This window comes from Melozone crissalis, unplaced genomic scaffold, assembly GCF_028551555.1.
Source record: "Melozone crissalis strain CALT ecotype California unplaced genomic scaffold, PUWL_Pcris_2 ptg000068l_1, whole genome shotgun sequence".
Classification (NCBI taxonomy): Eukaryota; Metazoa; Chordata; class Aves; order Passeriformes; family Passerellidae; genus Melozone; species Melozone crissalis.
The window spans coordinates 15,976,886-15,995,008 of NW_026535846.1; the positions used below are offsets into that span (position 1 = coordinate 15,976,886).

Here is an 18,123-nt window from a genome sequence, read left to right on the forward strand (position 1 = left end):
GGCCACAAGCAGTCCTAGGACAACAGCTCAGAAATCCTGTTTCAATCTTTCCCTCGTTTTGTGTCCACATTGCAGGCTCAGGAACACATGAACACAGCTCCCCCATCTCTTCCTAACCATTGCCATTTTAAATCAGGCTCCAAAAAGAAAAGAAAAATGCCACTATAGGACGGTAAGAGAAGGGATAGATACAAGCTCAGACCTTGAGGAGAAACAAGTGTGATGATTCAGCTCTCCAAGTATTGGAGAGCAAGGACAGTCAGCTCCTCAGCACTGTGGTGTGTCTGCCAGAGGGAGAGCAAAAGGAAGGGAGCATCTCTAATCCAGCTGCCATAATTGTATCAAGCAAGAGCGTTTAACAAGTGGTTTCCTTCCAACACAGAAATATAAATGTGAAATTCAAAGCAAATTGACAGAACAGAACCACTGGCTCTTCTCCTCCCCACGCTACCAGGGGGATGGTAAATATACACCAGCCTTTATCTAAAGTACAGTCAGTGCAAGAGCTCTGCCTTAATGCAGAATAGGCTGAAGTTTGACACATTAAGCCACAAAAAAATGACTAAGTAAATCAAATGCCAGAGTGGTTTTTTTCGGCAACAGGAGTTGGACTTTATCCGCCAGGGACACCAGGCAAGAAAAACCTTCCCAAAGCCCTGAGCTTTTACAAACCCCCAAAGCCACCAGCACTGTAACACAGCCTAAGCAAAATTACCCTGCCCCAGCTCATTAACAAACTCACTAATTACCTGATTTAATTAGCCTCCTCCATGAGGAGTGTGACCCAGGCCACCAGGGGAACACTTCGCCTTCTGAGAAGACCCCTACCCCCTGCTCCAGCTCTTTACTGCAGCCCCAGGAGGTGCCAGAGCCGGGCTGGGCAGTGCCCGGGGGCAGCAGCTGCTCCCAACACCCGGGGCTGCAGCTGTGATGGCTCAGCTCTAGGGGGAACACTGATCTGAGAGCAGCACAGGGGCAAGGCTAATGGAGCAGCACCAGCAGCCCACTGTAAGACTCCCCCATTAAGAGGTGCCTGAGGACTGCAGGGACCGGATTTGCTACAGCTGAGCTGATGGATGGGTGTAAAGCACAGCACTGATGCACATGGGTACCTGCCAGCCCAGGAAACCAGGATTATTGGGGTTAATTATCAAAGCAAGAGTGACCACAGCAGCAGGTTCTGTGCAAAGCATCACAGCCCCCGTGCAGCTGATGGAGGGCAGCTCCAGCCTGGCTATGGCAGGATGGCATCCCTGACACCACTGAGGCTCCTGATGAACCTGCTCTGCTGTTGGAACCCAGGATATTCCCCTGACTGCCCTGGAGGACTCGAGACCCTGGCAGGGGCTCAGAGACCTCGGCACAGAGTCAACAACACCTGTGCCTTCCATTCTAACCCATGGAAACAATTACCAACTTTGTGCGAAGAGTTACAAGCTACAAGGGTTTGAATGGAATGATAGAATTTATCACATTAGGTGGAATTATTAGGGTGGAAAACTAGAATTTTGGGGTTTTTAGAATGGGGGTTCAAGAGGCAAGATGGAGGAATCTGGGCATGTCCTGTCTTTCTCCTTCTCCTTCCTGTCCTCCATCTTCTGCTGTGATGGTGGCACTTCTGGATTGGTTTAGAGTAGAGACAGACTGTCTAACATAGGAGATAGGTATTGGAAAATTATTGTAAATAAAGTACACCCAGCTTTTAGTATAAAAAGGTAACACCACCCCAAGGGCAGGGACTGTGCCACAACCTGACCTGCTGGACAGATCTCAGCAGGTCAGAAAGACAATGTATTGGATAAGAGCAAATAAACAACCTTGAAAAACAGAGCCAAGGAATCTCAACTACTTCTTCGAGTGTGGGGCTGGGAAAAAGAGACTTTTTAATACCTCAGGATCCATTCCAACAACTCAGAACCCAAGATTCTGCTGCCAACGCACGAGGCAGCATGGCCACATGGGGCAAAAACATCTTATCTTCCTTATCAGCAAGCAAGGAAATCCAGGGGTGAAAGGATTGCAAAGCAGCACACTGGGATCCTCAGTGCCAATCTGAGCTCTGCTTTTAAGAGTAAGAACATTTTAAAGGTAATTTTTTAGATGACTTAGAAGAGGAAAAAAAGCAAAAAAAGTAGCTAATCAGCTTCTCCTTGGAGAAGAAGGGATTGCATTAGACACTGCTGGATACCTGCTGCTGCCACTTCTCATTCAGCCCAGGAGCTCCACTCTGCTCTAAAGGAGAGTTTGCTCTATTTGACCTTTGCTTAAACTTTACATGGAGTTTCCATTTGTCTTTTCTATGAATTCTTCTGCTTATAGATTTATTCTCCAGGAAGACACAGTATTTTTTTTCCCCTCAAGGGGATGCCCTCATTTTTGAAGGTTTCCTCCCACAATCTCTTTTGCTCTCTGGAGTTCACATAAGTCATTTTATACTTACTCGGGGGTTTCCTTTGGGAGAAGCCACACATCAAACTGAAAAGAGATTAACTATTATAATTGATTTGAACACAGCTTCTGAAAGGGTGATTTGCTGCAGAATGCACAGAACATCAAGAGACCACAGATTTTCTGTCTTTGGAGGAACCAAGTGATGCCCACTAAACCCTGAGCATCCTTCAGTGATGGAGCCCAGTTTGACCAGTGAGGCTGAAAGCCTCAGGAAGGCAGCAGCTTGAATTGGTGCCTCTTCCCCAATTCTTTTTAACAACCTGCTCCACTACACATCACAAGTCTTATTAGCATTATAAAGATCGCATTTGTGCCCCGTTTATCTTCAAAGTCACCATAAAAGTGAACCTGAAGTCTATTACTCAAGTGCTGCTACAGAATTCCGCTTAATTAAATTCTAAAGGGCTTAAACCAAAAATATACATTGCGATGATGTGGGATAGAACATAAACTTTTTAATAGTAGTAACCAAGCACATTTACCATTTCTACAGGTGTAATAAAAATGCTAATATATGTTAATGTTTAGTCTGTGGTTAATGTTTTGTCTTGTTAATTTCCCCAGGGCTTTTATTACAGATTTAAATCTGCCACACTGCCCCGGTGATTGCATCGCCTTCCACAAACGGCGCCGCGCTCTCAAACCAACGCTGATTAACAGGAGTGCAGAAACATTTGGCTAGCACAAACACTCTTATTATATGCTTCTAATCATTAGATACATTTTGTCAGGAAGATGGGAAAGAGACAATTCCCAGCTCCCCCACTCTTCTCACAGCAGAAAAATGTGATTATGGGCATAAAAATGAATTTACAAGCCTTTATCTTAGGAAGCACATCATTATTAACTAAGTAATGATTGTTCTTCTGGTTCCAGGCACTCAAGCAGAAAGAACAAACTGAGTGTGGTTACACAGATGTCTTCAATGAACACTCCAACAAAACTCCTCATTAATGGAGTACTAAATGTTATTAATCAGCTCTATAGTATTACGATCTCCATTATTCACACTGCAAGGATTACATAAGAGACAGCATCCTAACTCACTCATGCAGAGACAGGAATCAGAGGAAGTGACCTACTCTCCGTGCTGAGGAGAACGTTTAATAATGCATCACCCTTAAATAATGCAACGCTATAATGTGTAAAATGCACACAAACACTAATGCTTAAAATAACAGAGCGCCTGTCACACCAGTGCCCGCGGTGACGCCCAACACACGCTGCAGACATGGGCTACAAACAGCCAGGGACCCTGCAGCCACCAGACCAGGTTGTGCTGAAGGCCATCACCACCTGGCTTGAAGACCAGCTCCTTCAGCCTGCTACAGAACCACAAAATGCCTCCTTAACGCCATACAGAGGCATTAAGGAGGCATTTTTCAAAGTAAATATAACTTAGTTTTTCCTAGAACAGTTTGGGTCGGAAGGGACCTTAAAGATCATCTAGTTCTAAATCCCGACTGCCATCCTGCAAATAGAGGATCACAAAATGCTTTGCAGAGTCATTGTCACAGCAGAAACACAGGGCCCTAGAGGACTGGTGGGACCGGTTCTCAGGGCAAGGAGCAGGATGGGCTCCACACACAGCCACCTGTGTCAGTGTGACAGAGCAGCTGGCAGGTCTGACACACAGCATGGTTACACCATCACTCTGCCCCAGAGACTGCACAAGGGTGAGGGTGCACCAGCTCAGCAGTGAGGAGCACAAGAGACATTTTATGGGTTCAGTCCTTGCTGCCAACTGCTGAAGCTGCAGGATTTCCACCTGCACATCCCTGTGCTGTGTCAGGATCCACATGCCTTAAATTGCAAAGAGACAACCCTGCAGCTCCAATCACTGCTCCTGGTGGGACACACCACCCTGTCCCCAGGAGGATGTGATGGCCAATGCACCACACAAGTGCTGCAGCACACAAGGCACCTCCACAGTCCCAACCCTTGCACTGCCCCAGCTTCTCCCAGCACAGGACGCCCTTTCTCTCAAAGGAACCGTGACCTCAGCTTGAGTCGAGCCCTTTCAAACCTACAGAAAATAATGCAAACAAGATGTTTCTTCTCTCTGCCGTCCCCAGCATGGAGTGTTTAATCCACCAAAGAAAGCAGCTTTGTGTTTCAGCAAAAGCCTGTTTATTGTTATTTATAGGTGGAGAGGAAGTCGGACTAAATGATCACAGTTGTTCCTTCTGTCTTTATAATCCATGACATATAATTAAGGCACAACTTCTCAAGTCAGTCTTTCTCTCCAGCATTTTCTTAATTCCATATTTAACACAGAATTTAGTATTTCAGTTTGGATGGTTGGACCTCAGCAGCAAACCACAGGGTGGGCAGCTGTAGCACCAGCCAGGGCTCAGACCCAACCCAGCCAACCAACTGGGAGAGTCAAGAAAAAAGCATTTGCTTAATTTTTGGCACACACTTAAGCAGTTTTCCTATGTGCAGACATTTCCTGGAACAGGGCCCTGCAGCATACTAATGCACCACTATGGTTTTAACTTAGATCTGCGCAATCTGATATTTCTTAGACAACCAAACTAAGACTTTATTCTTGGAAGGAGAAGCCAGCCTTGCCTGGAGGGTTACAGCAGAGCAAAAGGGAAGATGGAGCAAAATCCAGAGAAACCCAGAACACGTTAGACTGGCTAAAGCCAGGTTCAGGAGCAGAAGGTGGCAGTAGCCAGAGTCCATCTCCTGGTGGAGCCCCAAGTCCCCAAGGTGCTCCATGGCTGAGGAGGCAGCACAGAAAAGGGGGGGGACCCTCTGAGAGCTGCTCCTGACCCCAGGCTGCTGCTCTGCCCCTGGGACTGACTCCCCAAGGAAGCTGAAGAGGCTCCAAATTCAAACAGCTGATTTCAGCATTAGCACTGACTCATCTCACCTGACAGAAAATCAGGACTCAAGGCAGCAGAGCCCACTTCTGCTAAGGATGCTAAATAGAGTTTAATTATACAACTGCACTCCGTGCATGCTCTAACACGCAATTGCTGCTATGGGTCCCTAGAAGACCCTCCTAATGCAGGCAATTAAATCTACCCCATCTCAACAGGCTGGGAAACAAGGAATGGGCTTGAGGGATCACCAGTTTTTACCAAGATCTTAAAAAAACCCTCACTGGGCAAAGCCAGGCAGCAGGACAGCTCCAGGCAATCACCACGTGCTTGTTATTTTCCTTCCATGGGTTAATCGGTTTCCTTGGTAGATTTCTGTGGGTTTTAATGTTGCACTGTGTTTGTGCCTACGGCACTACAGAAAGGAACAATCCCAGAGAAATAAATTCCTAGCAGCCTAATTTAGAGAGGAAAAACAGATACCTGCCATCAGTCTGGAACACAAGCCAGAGCCAGAGCCTGTAACAGGGTATTTAACAGCAGCCGTGTCAGCTGGGTTGCAAATGTGGTCAATACCTACCAGTCTCTCTTCCCCCCTGCAGCCATGAGCCCAGATTCAATTATTCTTTGAGAAATACTTTGTTAAATAATTAAAAAGTTACTGCATTACTTTTCCCTTTTTTTTTTTTTCCCTTAAACCAGACCGATTCAATTTTGGAAGTATAAAGCCATTATAATGTGTCAGCTAGCAATTAGCTACTGTACACTGTTTATTCTTTAATATAATCTTTGAGTAGAAGGGCAATATTCTCAGAAACGCAGCATTAACTTGTTCCTGAATGACTTTAATATGGCTCTTTTCAAATTACTGCTCATAAAATCTCAGGGAAGAAAAATTTACAGATGATATCCCATCTCCTTAATTAGTTCTCTCTCTCTTTCAGCAATCCAATAGCAAGTGTAATATTTATTTAAAATAGAACACACGGGGCTTACCACTAAATCTTCTGTAATTGGTGATACCAAAACAAGCAGGTAAAAGGCAATGCCTGTTTTGCAGCCTGCACAGACCATGCTCACAGGTACACACAGCTTTTTAGATTTATATTTCAATAAATGCTCGTACTGAAACCATCCCAAAGGTTTTTTACACATCTAAGTACTTTTTGCTATAAAATGCCCTTCTCTCTTCTTATGGTGCATGGAAACTCTTCCTTACCTCAAAGGGTTTGGCACTCCCCATTGTCCCCACTCACCATCCCTTACCATCACCCTACTTATTTTAACCTTCAGATAGAAATAATCCTCCCAGCAGCAACTATTTCCTCCCTCCATCCACCTTTCTCTTTCCAAACACCAGTCTCTGCTAAGACAAGGTTGTAGCCACCAAAACTCTCCAAATAATTTCAACAGTGAAGTTGCTGAATCTCCTCAGCAGAAAAATTACAAGAATTTGTTTTCCAGCAAAGCTCAGAACAACCTCACACGTTATGCAGCTCCTGGCAATGGGGCATGAGGCTTTCCTCATGGCCATGCCACGGACCTCTCCAGTGAAAGCCTAAAAGAGAAACATAATAATTATAATTAAGGGAAAATAGTAAAAATAGCTCCATGCAGCAGAGATTAGCTGCTGGTAAAATTAATCCATTCAAGGCCAACAAAAGGAGAGGGCCCTGTTTTCTTTTTTCTTTCTTTTTTTTTCACTTCATCTGTAGATTTTTTCTTAGTTTTGAAGCTACCAGATCCACAGCAATTTTTTCTCCCTGACAGTCAGGCCTAACCTAATCCAATTACAGGTCAGCACCAAGATAATATACCCAAAAACATGGCAAACAAGGTAAAAAGGCTCCCATTAGATTTTTGCTCGATAAAGGAATTACGTTTTTTCCTAAAAACAAATAAGGCTTATTGAAAATGTAAATCATTCCTTTCTATAAAGATATAAATATCTGCAGGGCTTTTTTGAGACTTTATTGGAAGACATCTTGTTTTTACATGTACTGTGGTTAGAACAATTGAATTACAAAATGACTTACAACATTAGATTAGTTTCTGCCTGATTGAGAATATCTTTATAATGGAAATCGGTGTGCACTTTTAACCTTGTTACAATGCTGTATGTCTGATTAATGTATTAAAGGGACTCATTCAACAATAGCCTTTTGCAGACAGAAATTAAATTAATCCAACTTTATCACAACACCTTTATTAACAGCATCAAACAGAGGACTAGTATTTGATTATGAGAAGTGAATTCCAATACACTGATACACAACAATTCCAAAATTAGGTAGGAGAATCATTAGATGGGGAAAAAAATCGACTAAACACTTGTAATGCATTTTTGTTTATCGTCATTACTTTGCACTCACCTTGCAAGTTGCAAGCTGGGAATTTCCCCAGCTCATGGAAAAGATAAACATTTTGCACCAAAACCTACAGGTGAAGAGTTACTACATTTCCTTCTAGCTCCAAACAATGGGAACTGCATGAACCAAAGCTCAGAGCTGACCTTCCCAGATGTTTTTTTAGCCTCTGCTGGGCAAACCCTTTTGGGCCCATCTGCACTGAGCTCATGGTGACATTTTGCCCATCAGAGCCACTCAAGCATCACCTCCCACAGCCCCACTGCCCTCTGCTCCATGGCTTTTGGGCCATCCCTCAGGGAGCACACAGAGGATGGATGACTGAGGTATCAGCACAGGCACAGAAATACCTGCACTCTGCTCTCTGGAGAGCAGCAGCATGAGGTTTATTTTACAGTGATACAGATCAATATGTGCAATCCAGGAGTTAATAAGCTTCAGAAAGACATAACTTAGAGCACATCAGTCACCCCCAAGTTTTCCTCAGTAACCACCCAGCTCTCCAGCTGGTTCTCTCCAGGTCACTGCCTCAGAGCATCATCTCAACCTTTCCCAGTAGCACGGAAGAGAATTGGGTGTGAAAATTGATTAGGTTACAAAGATAAACCTGCATAAAGAATTGCAAAATTTGCCAACAGCTGCCTTGCTTTTTATTTTCTTTTTATTTTTAAACAGAAATAACTCTGCCCAAGTAGCTGTAGGCTATCAGCAGCACAGCTTTCTGCAGCCAGCCTGCTCTTGCTTAAACAAATCTTTGGAAAATAATGCAGTTAACAGCAAACTTCACCTACTGAAAGCAGGCTCGGTGCCCTCGGGGGCTCATTAGAGGGGCAAGACAACAGGTAGGGATGGAAAAGGCCACCAGTTCTTTTTGCAGTGGCCTGACAGGGCAGTGAGGATCCAGCAATGAGGGGTGCGCTGCTGCAGCAGATGGATGAAAAATCTGCCGCAATTGTTTGCTGAATTTTTTTTTCCCCAGCAAAATGTATTTAGCATCTTTCATGCCTGGTACCTCAAAGCCACTTTACAATAAGATGCAAAAATGATATAATTCACAGCACCACACACAGGGAGAGAATTCAAAATGAACCAAAACCACTCATTGCAACCCAGCCCCTCATCCTCTGCAGCGCAAAACAAAACACCGCTGCTCCGCCCGGGCAGCTCTGGGCACCACTCCCGCTTTGCACAGGGTCCCTTTTAACTTTCTGGTTTGTTCTTGGCTCATTCATCAGCATTGCTAATGGCAGAGATAGCTCTGGTTTGAAGGCAGCAGCACTCACGGGGGTTTCTGTCACTGGAAGTAAACTCAGGCCGTTCAGATGAAGGGTGCCCGGTGGATGACCCCGGGCCGAGGCCTGAGTGCAAACGACAGCCACGGATAATGAGGCCAAAAGAGGGTTTAGTGTAAAAAGCACAGCGAGATGGATATTGGTGAGCACAACTCTAGGCTGGCAAAGCTGCGGCTCTAAGCAAGGACAGAAATCTTCAGGAAAGGAAATGGGCCAGAATGCATTTTGCTAATAAAGCATCTCTGTTAATAGGGGTTGCAGGAGGCTGCAGCAAGCAGGGAGCCACGTCTGCAGGACTGATGCTCAGGGGTTTGATCTCTCTGGTAAAAGAAAAATGTGTGGGCAGTTTGAACAGAGAATTCCACAGGTAGCTCCACCATTCCACAGTAAGTGCACAGGGCAATGGCACGTCTGGAGGGACTGAGTTAAGGATAAAGGCAGGTCACGCCATGGGTATCACTCCTCTGCAGGCCCCTCAGGATCAGCCCATGCTAACAGAGTCCTGTTCCTGTCATGCACCAGCTTGCAGCATCTCTCAGGTAAACCAAATCTCAGTCTCAGCACAGACCCAGAGCATGAGGCTGGTTTAACTCTGAAGGAATTTCAGCTGCAAAGCACATTTGCAAATACAGTCCTAGTGAAAGGGCGGTGTCCCAGCCCTCCCCATTCAGAGGGGCAGCTCCTCCCTAGCCAGAACCTCTCCCCCAGTTTTGATGCAGACAAAGCCTCAAATCACATGGAGGGAAATTTCTGATGCTCTGATCTTTGGTTCAGAATGAAACTCGTTTTTTTCCTGCTTAAATCCAGTCTATTTCAAGACCTCCCATTATGTCCTTGACCATTACAATTTATTAAAAAATCAGACAGCCTGAAATTTCAAAGCTTGAAGGCACCCCATATATCCCCTCCCTCATGACTAGCAGCTCCCTCCTCTCCTACATCCCAAAGCATCCCAGATCCAGCTTCCAACCCAGCTGTGATGGGAGCCAGGAAAAAGAAGAGATAAGAAAAAAGAGAAGCTGTTCTGTGCAGTGCAGAAATCTGCAAAACATTGCAAAGCTGTGTACCCTCATTTCCAGCTGTTAAGACTGTATCCTGCTCCACTAACTCTGGGAGCTCTTCGTACTGATGCCAGGGCATCTCAGAACCAAATATCTTTTTAAACACTCGGGAGCCAGTTACAAAACAACAAATTAGCTCCTCCACTAAAACAAGGAACACGCCAAGGCACAGTGCATGCAGACAGCTACACAGAACCAGTAATTAAACTGCACGAGGTCTTGAGGCTTGTTCTGACTTCAGCTTGGAAAAGATGCAAGACACCCCATCACACACAAACCTGTGTGCATCTCACTTGCAATGCAGCCAACATGATCTGAAGGGAGACCAGCCAGGCTCAGTGGGTTCTCTATGATATTCCCATCCATAAAATGCAGCAGCCTTAAAAAGCTCTTTTTGAGCTGCAGAGTAGTGGATATGAAGTTGCCACCAGCCAAGTGATCTGTCTCAAGACTGAAGTCAACAAACATTCCTGTGGTCTTCAGTGCAAAGTTGGGTTGGACATCAAACACTCTGTCAAAGGATGCTCCACGTGCTGCTGTGTGAGGAAGGGGCACTGTCAGCAGCTGCCTTCTACTTTTTATTTAAAATAAAGGTCTCACTGCAAATCCCTTCAAATGGCACATCTCAGAGGCCAGAACACATCCAGTTAAAAAGACAAAAGGAGAACAAAAAAGAGTATAATATAACAATTTCCAAATAGAAGCAAAATCAAATGCTATTTTTAAATTAAACCTCTGCTGACAGGTTTGAGCATCACCGGCCACTGCTTCCACCCAGCAGCTCTGCAGAGCCCCACACACTCAGTCTGCTTCATGCAGACCCAATTCAGTGACAAACTGACTCAAAGCCTTACCATGCCACCAGGGCAAGCAGGAGGGCACACCAGCATGGCCACTCTGCCCACACTGGAAAAGGACAACCCTGACCAAAGGCCACCTGCATCCTCACAGGCAAAATTCTTGCTACAAGTGAATTAATTAATTAATTGTGACAGCAATGTCTCCCTCCCCAGGCCAGACAAGAGGAAAAGCTTTCACTAGTTTGAGAATAACCTCTGAGTCTCACTCCCCTGGAGAGGCAAGTGATGGTCAAGAGCATTCATGCCAAAGTCCCTTCCAAGAATGAGATGCAGGCCTTTAATTTGCTACTGCATATTTGCATACCAAACCAGAGATTCCAGTCCTGCAGCAGTGTGCCAAAATAGCGGGATCAAAATTGTTGATACTGGGTTACAAAAGTGCAGGCATTAATAACTTTTGCCCTTATTCTCTGAGCACCAACCAGCCAAGCCACCAAGCTGGAGCTTTCTAGCTCAAAATCAACACCTTGCAATTCAGTGCTTTGCCATATGCTACCCCAAGTGTCAGAAAATCTTTACTACCTGAAACCTCTTCAGACAACTAATCATAGTACTCCCAAGGTGTTTTCACAGGAATGGGAATGCTGCTGATACTGGCCTCCAAATAAGCTTTATTTTCATCCTGCAGGGGGAACAGATGCTTGCTTTAACACGCTTATCAGGCACCTTACACTGCCTATCACAAAATGGATAACAAAATACACAATTCACACACCTTGGGATAGTTCTGAGGGGGTCTGAGATCACTGCAAACCAAAACTTCTCCTATATTTCCAGCTCTAAGTGAAAAATGGAGCTAGTTACCAGAGAGTATTAGAGAATAGCCTGAGGATTAAACTTTGCCAATAAAGAACTTGAAAATACAGAGGCTGTACATCCAGCTGACTCTCTCAGGAGAGATGCCAACAAAAAGCAACCCACATTAAAAGTACAAAGAAACCGATCTCGGCGTCTCAGAGGGAAGGACTTCGCAAACAGCGCCGTAATTTCAAAGCTTTCCCCACAAAGCTCTTGCCAGCTCTAGTACAGACAGAAAAATCCATTTGCAGATGGGAAAACTCACCAGAGCTCCCTGCCAGTGCAACCTGCTGAGCAAAGCAGCTCCCAGCAAGGCACCAGGTGAGATGGCCCCAAAAGCAGCTCCTGGGCAGCATTTGGGGGAAAGGAGCCTGGCATCACTGTGCTGACAAATGTACTAAATCTGTGTATGGCAATGGGTGATATTTTCATTCCTGGGTGCCAAAAGTCCCTTTATTTGCATATTCTTGATTTTCAGCCCTGTGTATCTGCTGGAACTGCTGTTTTGAGCACACACTGCAGCAATGTTTCTGTGGGGCTACAATCAACCAAAGCACCTCGTTATCTTTACAACATACTCAGGAACTCCCTGCCAGGATTCCCTAAAATCTAGGGAAGCAAGGGGCCAGTTTTCCTGCCTCTGAGGCTCCCCAAGGCCATCAGAGCTGGGTTCACACCAAGCACTCCCCCTGAGCCAGGTGAGACGAGCATTTCAGCTTTGGGATAACACCAAACCCAGCCTGCACAATGGCATCACCACAACAGCACCCCAGCAGCACAGCTGTATAACCTAGTTAACCTAGACCTAAACAGTCTTTTAAAGGTGTTTGCAGGAAGGTAAAGCAGCAGGGATCTGCTCACAGGACAAGCACACTGGGAACTGCATGCTGTTCCCATACAGCACTGGCACCTTTCTGCTTCCCTCCTTCTGATGAGTACAAGTGGTTGAACAAAGCTCTGGTTAATTTTGCAATTTATTAGGATTTTCTAAAACTCAGTCATCAGGTCTGAGTGGAAAAGAAAAGACTTTGCTGAGCTCCCTGCTGTTCCCTTTCTAGGCAATGCTCTGCAGGTGGAGCTGCACAAACAACTGCAAGGGGAGCAGCAGGGGCTGGGCAGCTGGGGTGCACCAAAAATGGGGCAGGCAGCAGGGGGAGGGAGGGGATTCTGTCCCTCCACTCCAGTGAGACCCACCTGGATCATCTCCAGCTCCAAGGGCCCCAAGATAAGAAGGACATGGACCTATTGGAGCGAGGGTGACAAAACTGATTGGAGAATCTCTGCTTTGGGCACAGGCTGAGAGAGGCAGGGCTGTTCAGCCTGGAGAGGAGAAAGCTGCCAGGAGACCTCACTGCACCTTCCAGGGCCTAATGGAGCTCCAAGAGAGCTGAACTGGGACTTACTACAAGGGCATGGAGGGATAGGACAAGGAGGAAGGGCTTTCACTGACCGAGAGTCAGACTGGATATTAGGAAGAAGTTCTTGACTGTGGCGGTGGTGAGGCACAGGCACAGAGAAGCTGTGGCTGCCTCGTCCTTGGTAATGTCCAAGGCCAGGTTGGACAGGGCTTGGAGCCACCTGGGATAGTGGAAGGGGGGCTCAGGACTGATGATCTTCAAGGTCCCTTCCAACCTAAACTATTCCATCATTCTAACCTCAGAGGAGATCAACTTTTACCCAAGTAAGATCCCCCAACTGTCTCCCTTGTAATTCCATAACAGAGAAAGCATTAACTTTTGGAGGTGCTGGGTTGAATGTTTTATTAAGCTTATTTGTACTGCATCTCTCCCAGTTGTCTTGGTTTGTGGTAAAAAGCACAAAGAGACTGACTAAAATCATTCTTCCCTACATTCATGATTAAGATATCTACCAGAGGTGGACATACTAGGCAGATTTTCAACCAGGGAAAAGGTAGGAGATTAGAAAATTAATACAGATATAGGCCTAGCCAGCAATTTTTTTCCCAGTGTGCCCTGAGAGTCAGGCTCCTTGATAAAGTATTTTAATAGCAGGTTTTAGGGGTGAAGTTTTTAAGCAGACAAATTGTAGAAATAATAAAGCCCTAGCACACACCATGGCTGACAAATTAGCTACTAAAGCAAGGCTTGGGATGGGAACTGTTTACTGCCACATTACTGAATTCACTGTTCTGCACTGCTGTTTACAGACCTGGAACAACACACAGGCTCCCATTTAAATGCATGCCTGGAGACAGCTTCTAAAAGCAGATTTACAGTAGCATGATTTCCTGTCTTGGGGGCTGCAAAGCTCCTCACAAACCCACCTGGAGGCTCTGCAGCACCTCTGGAGCTCAAACTCAGGAGCCCTTGGGGTCCAGGTCTGTGTGTGAATGCCCACACCCAGCCTGGGGGTGGCAAAGGGGAAAAAGGAACAACCACACGGAGAAAAGATGCTCAGCCAGGTAACAGGTCTGAGGATCTGAAATACCAGGAGGGAAAACCACTGCTGCAGAAATGTCACCAATGCTGGGAAAAAGAAAAGAAGCCCAAAGGACAGGCAAGGGCAGCAGCGTTGTTATTCATGGTATAATCACTATGGGCATGGAAGATAATTTTTCCATAATTCCAGAGGATTTTAATGACAATTAAATAACCTGTCATTATTCTTATACCATGCAGGTGAACTGGACTTTGCCTACAGAAGCAGTGGTGGCCAAGGTCAGTAATAAAGGAGGTCAATATGAGAATCCAGGGTGAGTGTAAAAACCACATTTTGAAAGAAAACCCCTGAGGCATTTCATACTTTGGTATGGCTACAGTGTCTAAAAACAATCATATTTACAGAATTACACTAAATATAACTGTTGGCTTCCAGGTATATTCTTTGAAACTCAATATGTGCTGATAAGTTTAATCGAGAAACTTTCATCATAGCACAGCTAAATAAAAAAGTTGTATTCTATAATTTACAAAGTGATATCTTACAAAGAGATTTACCCCAGGTTACCCCAGGTCCTGATGCAGCTCAGGTCTTATACCCTCTGCAATACTGTATGCTTCCATTATTGCCTTATTTCTCCACTGAACAGCTCATATCCTCACTTGTGAAAAAAAAAAAAAAAGTTGCTCTGGGCTCAGGTCTGACATAAAACCCTTAGCTGAGTAACATCAGTGATTTAAAAACAAACTTCAAAAACCCACTGGCCATTCTTTTTTGGTGACAATTGCCAGGCAACTGGCTTGTTTGGCTTGGATTTTTTTCTCCTTCACTCCAGTAGTGCAGAAATGTCTCTAGAGCAAAGAAACTAATCACTGAAGTTTTAAATAATCAAGAGGAGTTATGGTTAAGTAAGTATCTAGCTACATATGGCACTAATGAATTCCAACAGCTTTACCAAGCACAAAAGCACTGAATGGTTTTGTAATGCCCAGTAATTTTTACTGTAAAGGAAGTTAATAAATTAACTTAAAGGAAGTTAAGTTCTGGTCTAGCAGAGGATGGTCAGATTGTAGCTCTCCTGCTTTGTGTTGACTTAGTGGTGCTCCATCTACCTGTCCTGCCACAAACTCACTCTCTGTAGACAGATCAAGGTGTCAATATTCAGTAATATAAGGACATTTGTTCACTATGTACATGGACATCTCCAAGAAAAAGTGCATTTTTGTTGTTGTGCCAATAAAAGAAAGACATGGGAGAACAAACACTGATCCTTTCAGAGCCTACAGCAGTGCCCCGGTCTGTGCTCACAAAACCTGGCACACAGCCCACATGGACAGTGCTTCTGCTCTGCCTTAGCCCCCACACACATGGGGGGGCTCACTGATGGAAAACATGCTGGATGCTTTTGCTCACACTTGAATATGTCAATAAATCTTTTGAGAGGCTCACTCTACATACAGAAGTAAATTTTGTTTCTTAGTGCCCTGGAAATGCCAACTGGGCTCAAAGCTGAGCTGGGTTTTCTGTCATTGTCAACTGCAAGATGAATTCTCCACCTCATCTGAACTCAAGGTAAACCTACAGCTACATCTCTGCTCCTTTGCTGCTCCAGAGAGGGATGACTGATGGTTCTGGCTGATGGGAGAACTTCCCCTGGCTCTGTGGCAGCAGAGCTGCTGCTCCTGACTCTCAGCTGGAGTCTCCCTGCACAAGCAGTGATTCCAGACTGCTGTAAAACAGTGTCACTGTAAAACAGCGATTTTCTGCAGAAAGGGACTCAGGCAGGTTAAAACCAATGTCCTGCACTGTGCCCTGGAGCTTAACATGCTGCCCACAAGTCCTGCCTGGGGCCATCTGCCCAACACCCAGTCCAGTCTCCTCCTGGTCACTGCAACCCAAGAGCAATCCAACCCAGTGTAATTTGGTCCCTAAACCCCTTCCAAGCAGTGCAGAAAGCTTGCTCCATGTGAGCCAAACTTCCTGGGCTGGGAAACCACCCTGAGTGCCACCACGATGTTCCACAGCCAGCACAAGCGTGGTGGCAGAGCAAAGCCAGCACAGGAACAGCACAGAGTGCTCTGGCTCAGTGCCACACAGCACAAAGCCCATAAGCTGATCCATTTCCATGGCACCCCCCAAAAAAGATAAGAGTTACTTACAGTGCAAGTAGTACAGTGACCTACATAAACACAGCTCTTTTGTAAACAGGAGTCAAGAATGGCAGGAACAAGCAGATAACAGGGGAACAGTGTCAGATTTTAATCATCTTTGGTTTTAAGCAAACTATTACAACACTCCTACACCTTTGCCCCATCTCTAACTCTTCTCTACCTACACAGAGCAGCTCAGTTGTGTCTCAAGAAAAATCTCTGCAGAACAAGCACCACAGTATCACAGTACATTTGTCCTTGGTGTTCAAATGGAGCAGCAGGATTTTCAGTGCAAGACAGCCTCAGCTTCTCAGCAGGCTGAGAAATTCCTGAAATGTGTTTTTAAAGAGTCAAGTAAAAATAAGAAGTAATCTCATTAAATGCAGCCCAAAACTGGAATGAGTTACTAAAAGATGGAGAATCAGCTCTTTGGTAAATCAGGGGATGCTACAGCACATGCCTCTGCCTGGCATCTATTTGGAGGCACATTTTTGTGATGTTAAAGGAGGCAGAGGACACCTGCAGAGCAGCACCAGCCTTTCAGAGCTACCCAGGGCAAGCACAGCACTCAGGGAAAACTGAACATGCTGGGACATCTCAGCTCCCAGTCTCACACCCTAGGGTGAGTCCAGACCCTTCTGCTCTGACAAACCTGAAAAGAGGCAAAGCCCTTGATGCAAACCCAGGCCATGCAAACACCAGCTTCAAACGCTACCAAAAGTTTTTCTGGAAGATCAGAAGGGGGTGGGAAGGGGTTGGTAATTGGAGCCACTTGGGGTTTGCTGGCAGGAGGAAAGGAACAGCTTGGTTTCAACACAGTTTGTGTACAAGAGAGCCTGGGGACCTGCAGAGAGCTACTCACAGCTGTCGAGAGCTTCCCTTCGTTCTTCTGCGCGTGGACGACGGCGTCACGCACCACGGAGAACAGGCTCAGCAGGACGTGCTCCATGTCATAGATGCCGTGCATGCCTCTGGTCAGCCCCTCCAGAGCCTGGATGTACTCCTTCCAGAGGTTCTGGATCTCCAGCACACCTGCCAGGCATCCCTGCATCACGGCCCCGCAGTAGCCGGCACAGGGCTTGGCCAGGAGCAGCCCCTGGCAGTGGGAGCAGTACCACATCCTCAGCAGCGCCCGCCCGCACTCCTTGCTGAACTTGAGGTGATCAGTGGTGTTTATCACCTCGATGCCCAGGTTCAGAGCCTGCAGGAAGACTCGTGTGGCCTGCAGGGACTTGGACACCTGCGTCATCATCGTCTTGGGGTGGTTCCCAAAGACTTTGAGGTCTCTCCTGGCCGCCCGCAGACACTCGGTCATTTCCTCAGAGGGATCGGGGAAGCCGGGGTTTATCAAGTGAGAGTAAACCAAAGGGAACAAACTGTCAAAAAATTCATTTATCATGTCATTGACACTGATGTCAGAGCCCAGTATGTACAGCGAGATGTCAGTAAAAAGTTCTCCAACAAATTTAAGAGCCCTGGGCCCCATGCTCTGGTAGTAGGTCCTGAACATGCTGTTGGTGAAGTTTCTTGCGTGCCGCACTACAATTTCAAAGGCTTCTGCAAAACAGAACAACAACAACAAAAAAAATGTTACTAAGAGATGGTGAGCCCACAAACAGGGAGGATAATGTTCCACCACATCACTGCTGCCAGGGCTGCCCCCATCCTGCCTGCCTTGGGTCAAACACCTGCTGGCAGCCGTGCCTGCTGCAAAACACCAGCATCAGCAACTTCCAGGGGAAATGCATAAATTCTTTAAGCAGAAGCTACATTTCAAAATGGCAAAAAAAAAACCCTATGATCTAGTTAACATTTCAGCTTTTAAAGAAAATATTGATTCAAGAAAAAGGCTAGACTGCAATTTCTTTCTCTCCCCCCTTTCATATTGATTTGAAATTAACAGGAATTCTATCT

General features: G+C 45.7%; 1 protein-coding gene across 1 annotated transcript in view; it reads right to left on the minus strand.

Annotated features, from left to right (window-relative positions):
* Positions 1 to 18,123, minus strand: part of GPC3 (glypican 3) — a 139,079-nt gene that overhangs the window by 57,512 nt on the left and 63,444 nt on the right. Inside the window, exon 3 of the mRNA XM_054289935.1 lies at positions 17,072 to 17,766. Within this exon, the coding sequence (XP_054145910.1) occupies positions 17,072 to 17,766 (695 nt within the window). The remainder of the gene's footprint in view (positions 1 to 17,071; positions 17,767 to 18,123) is intronic.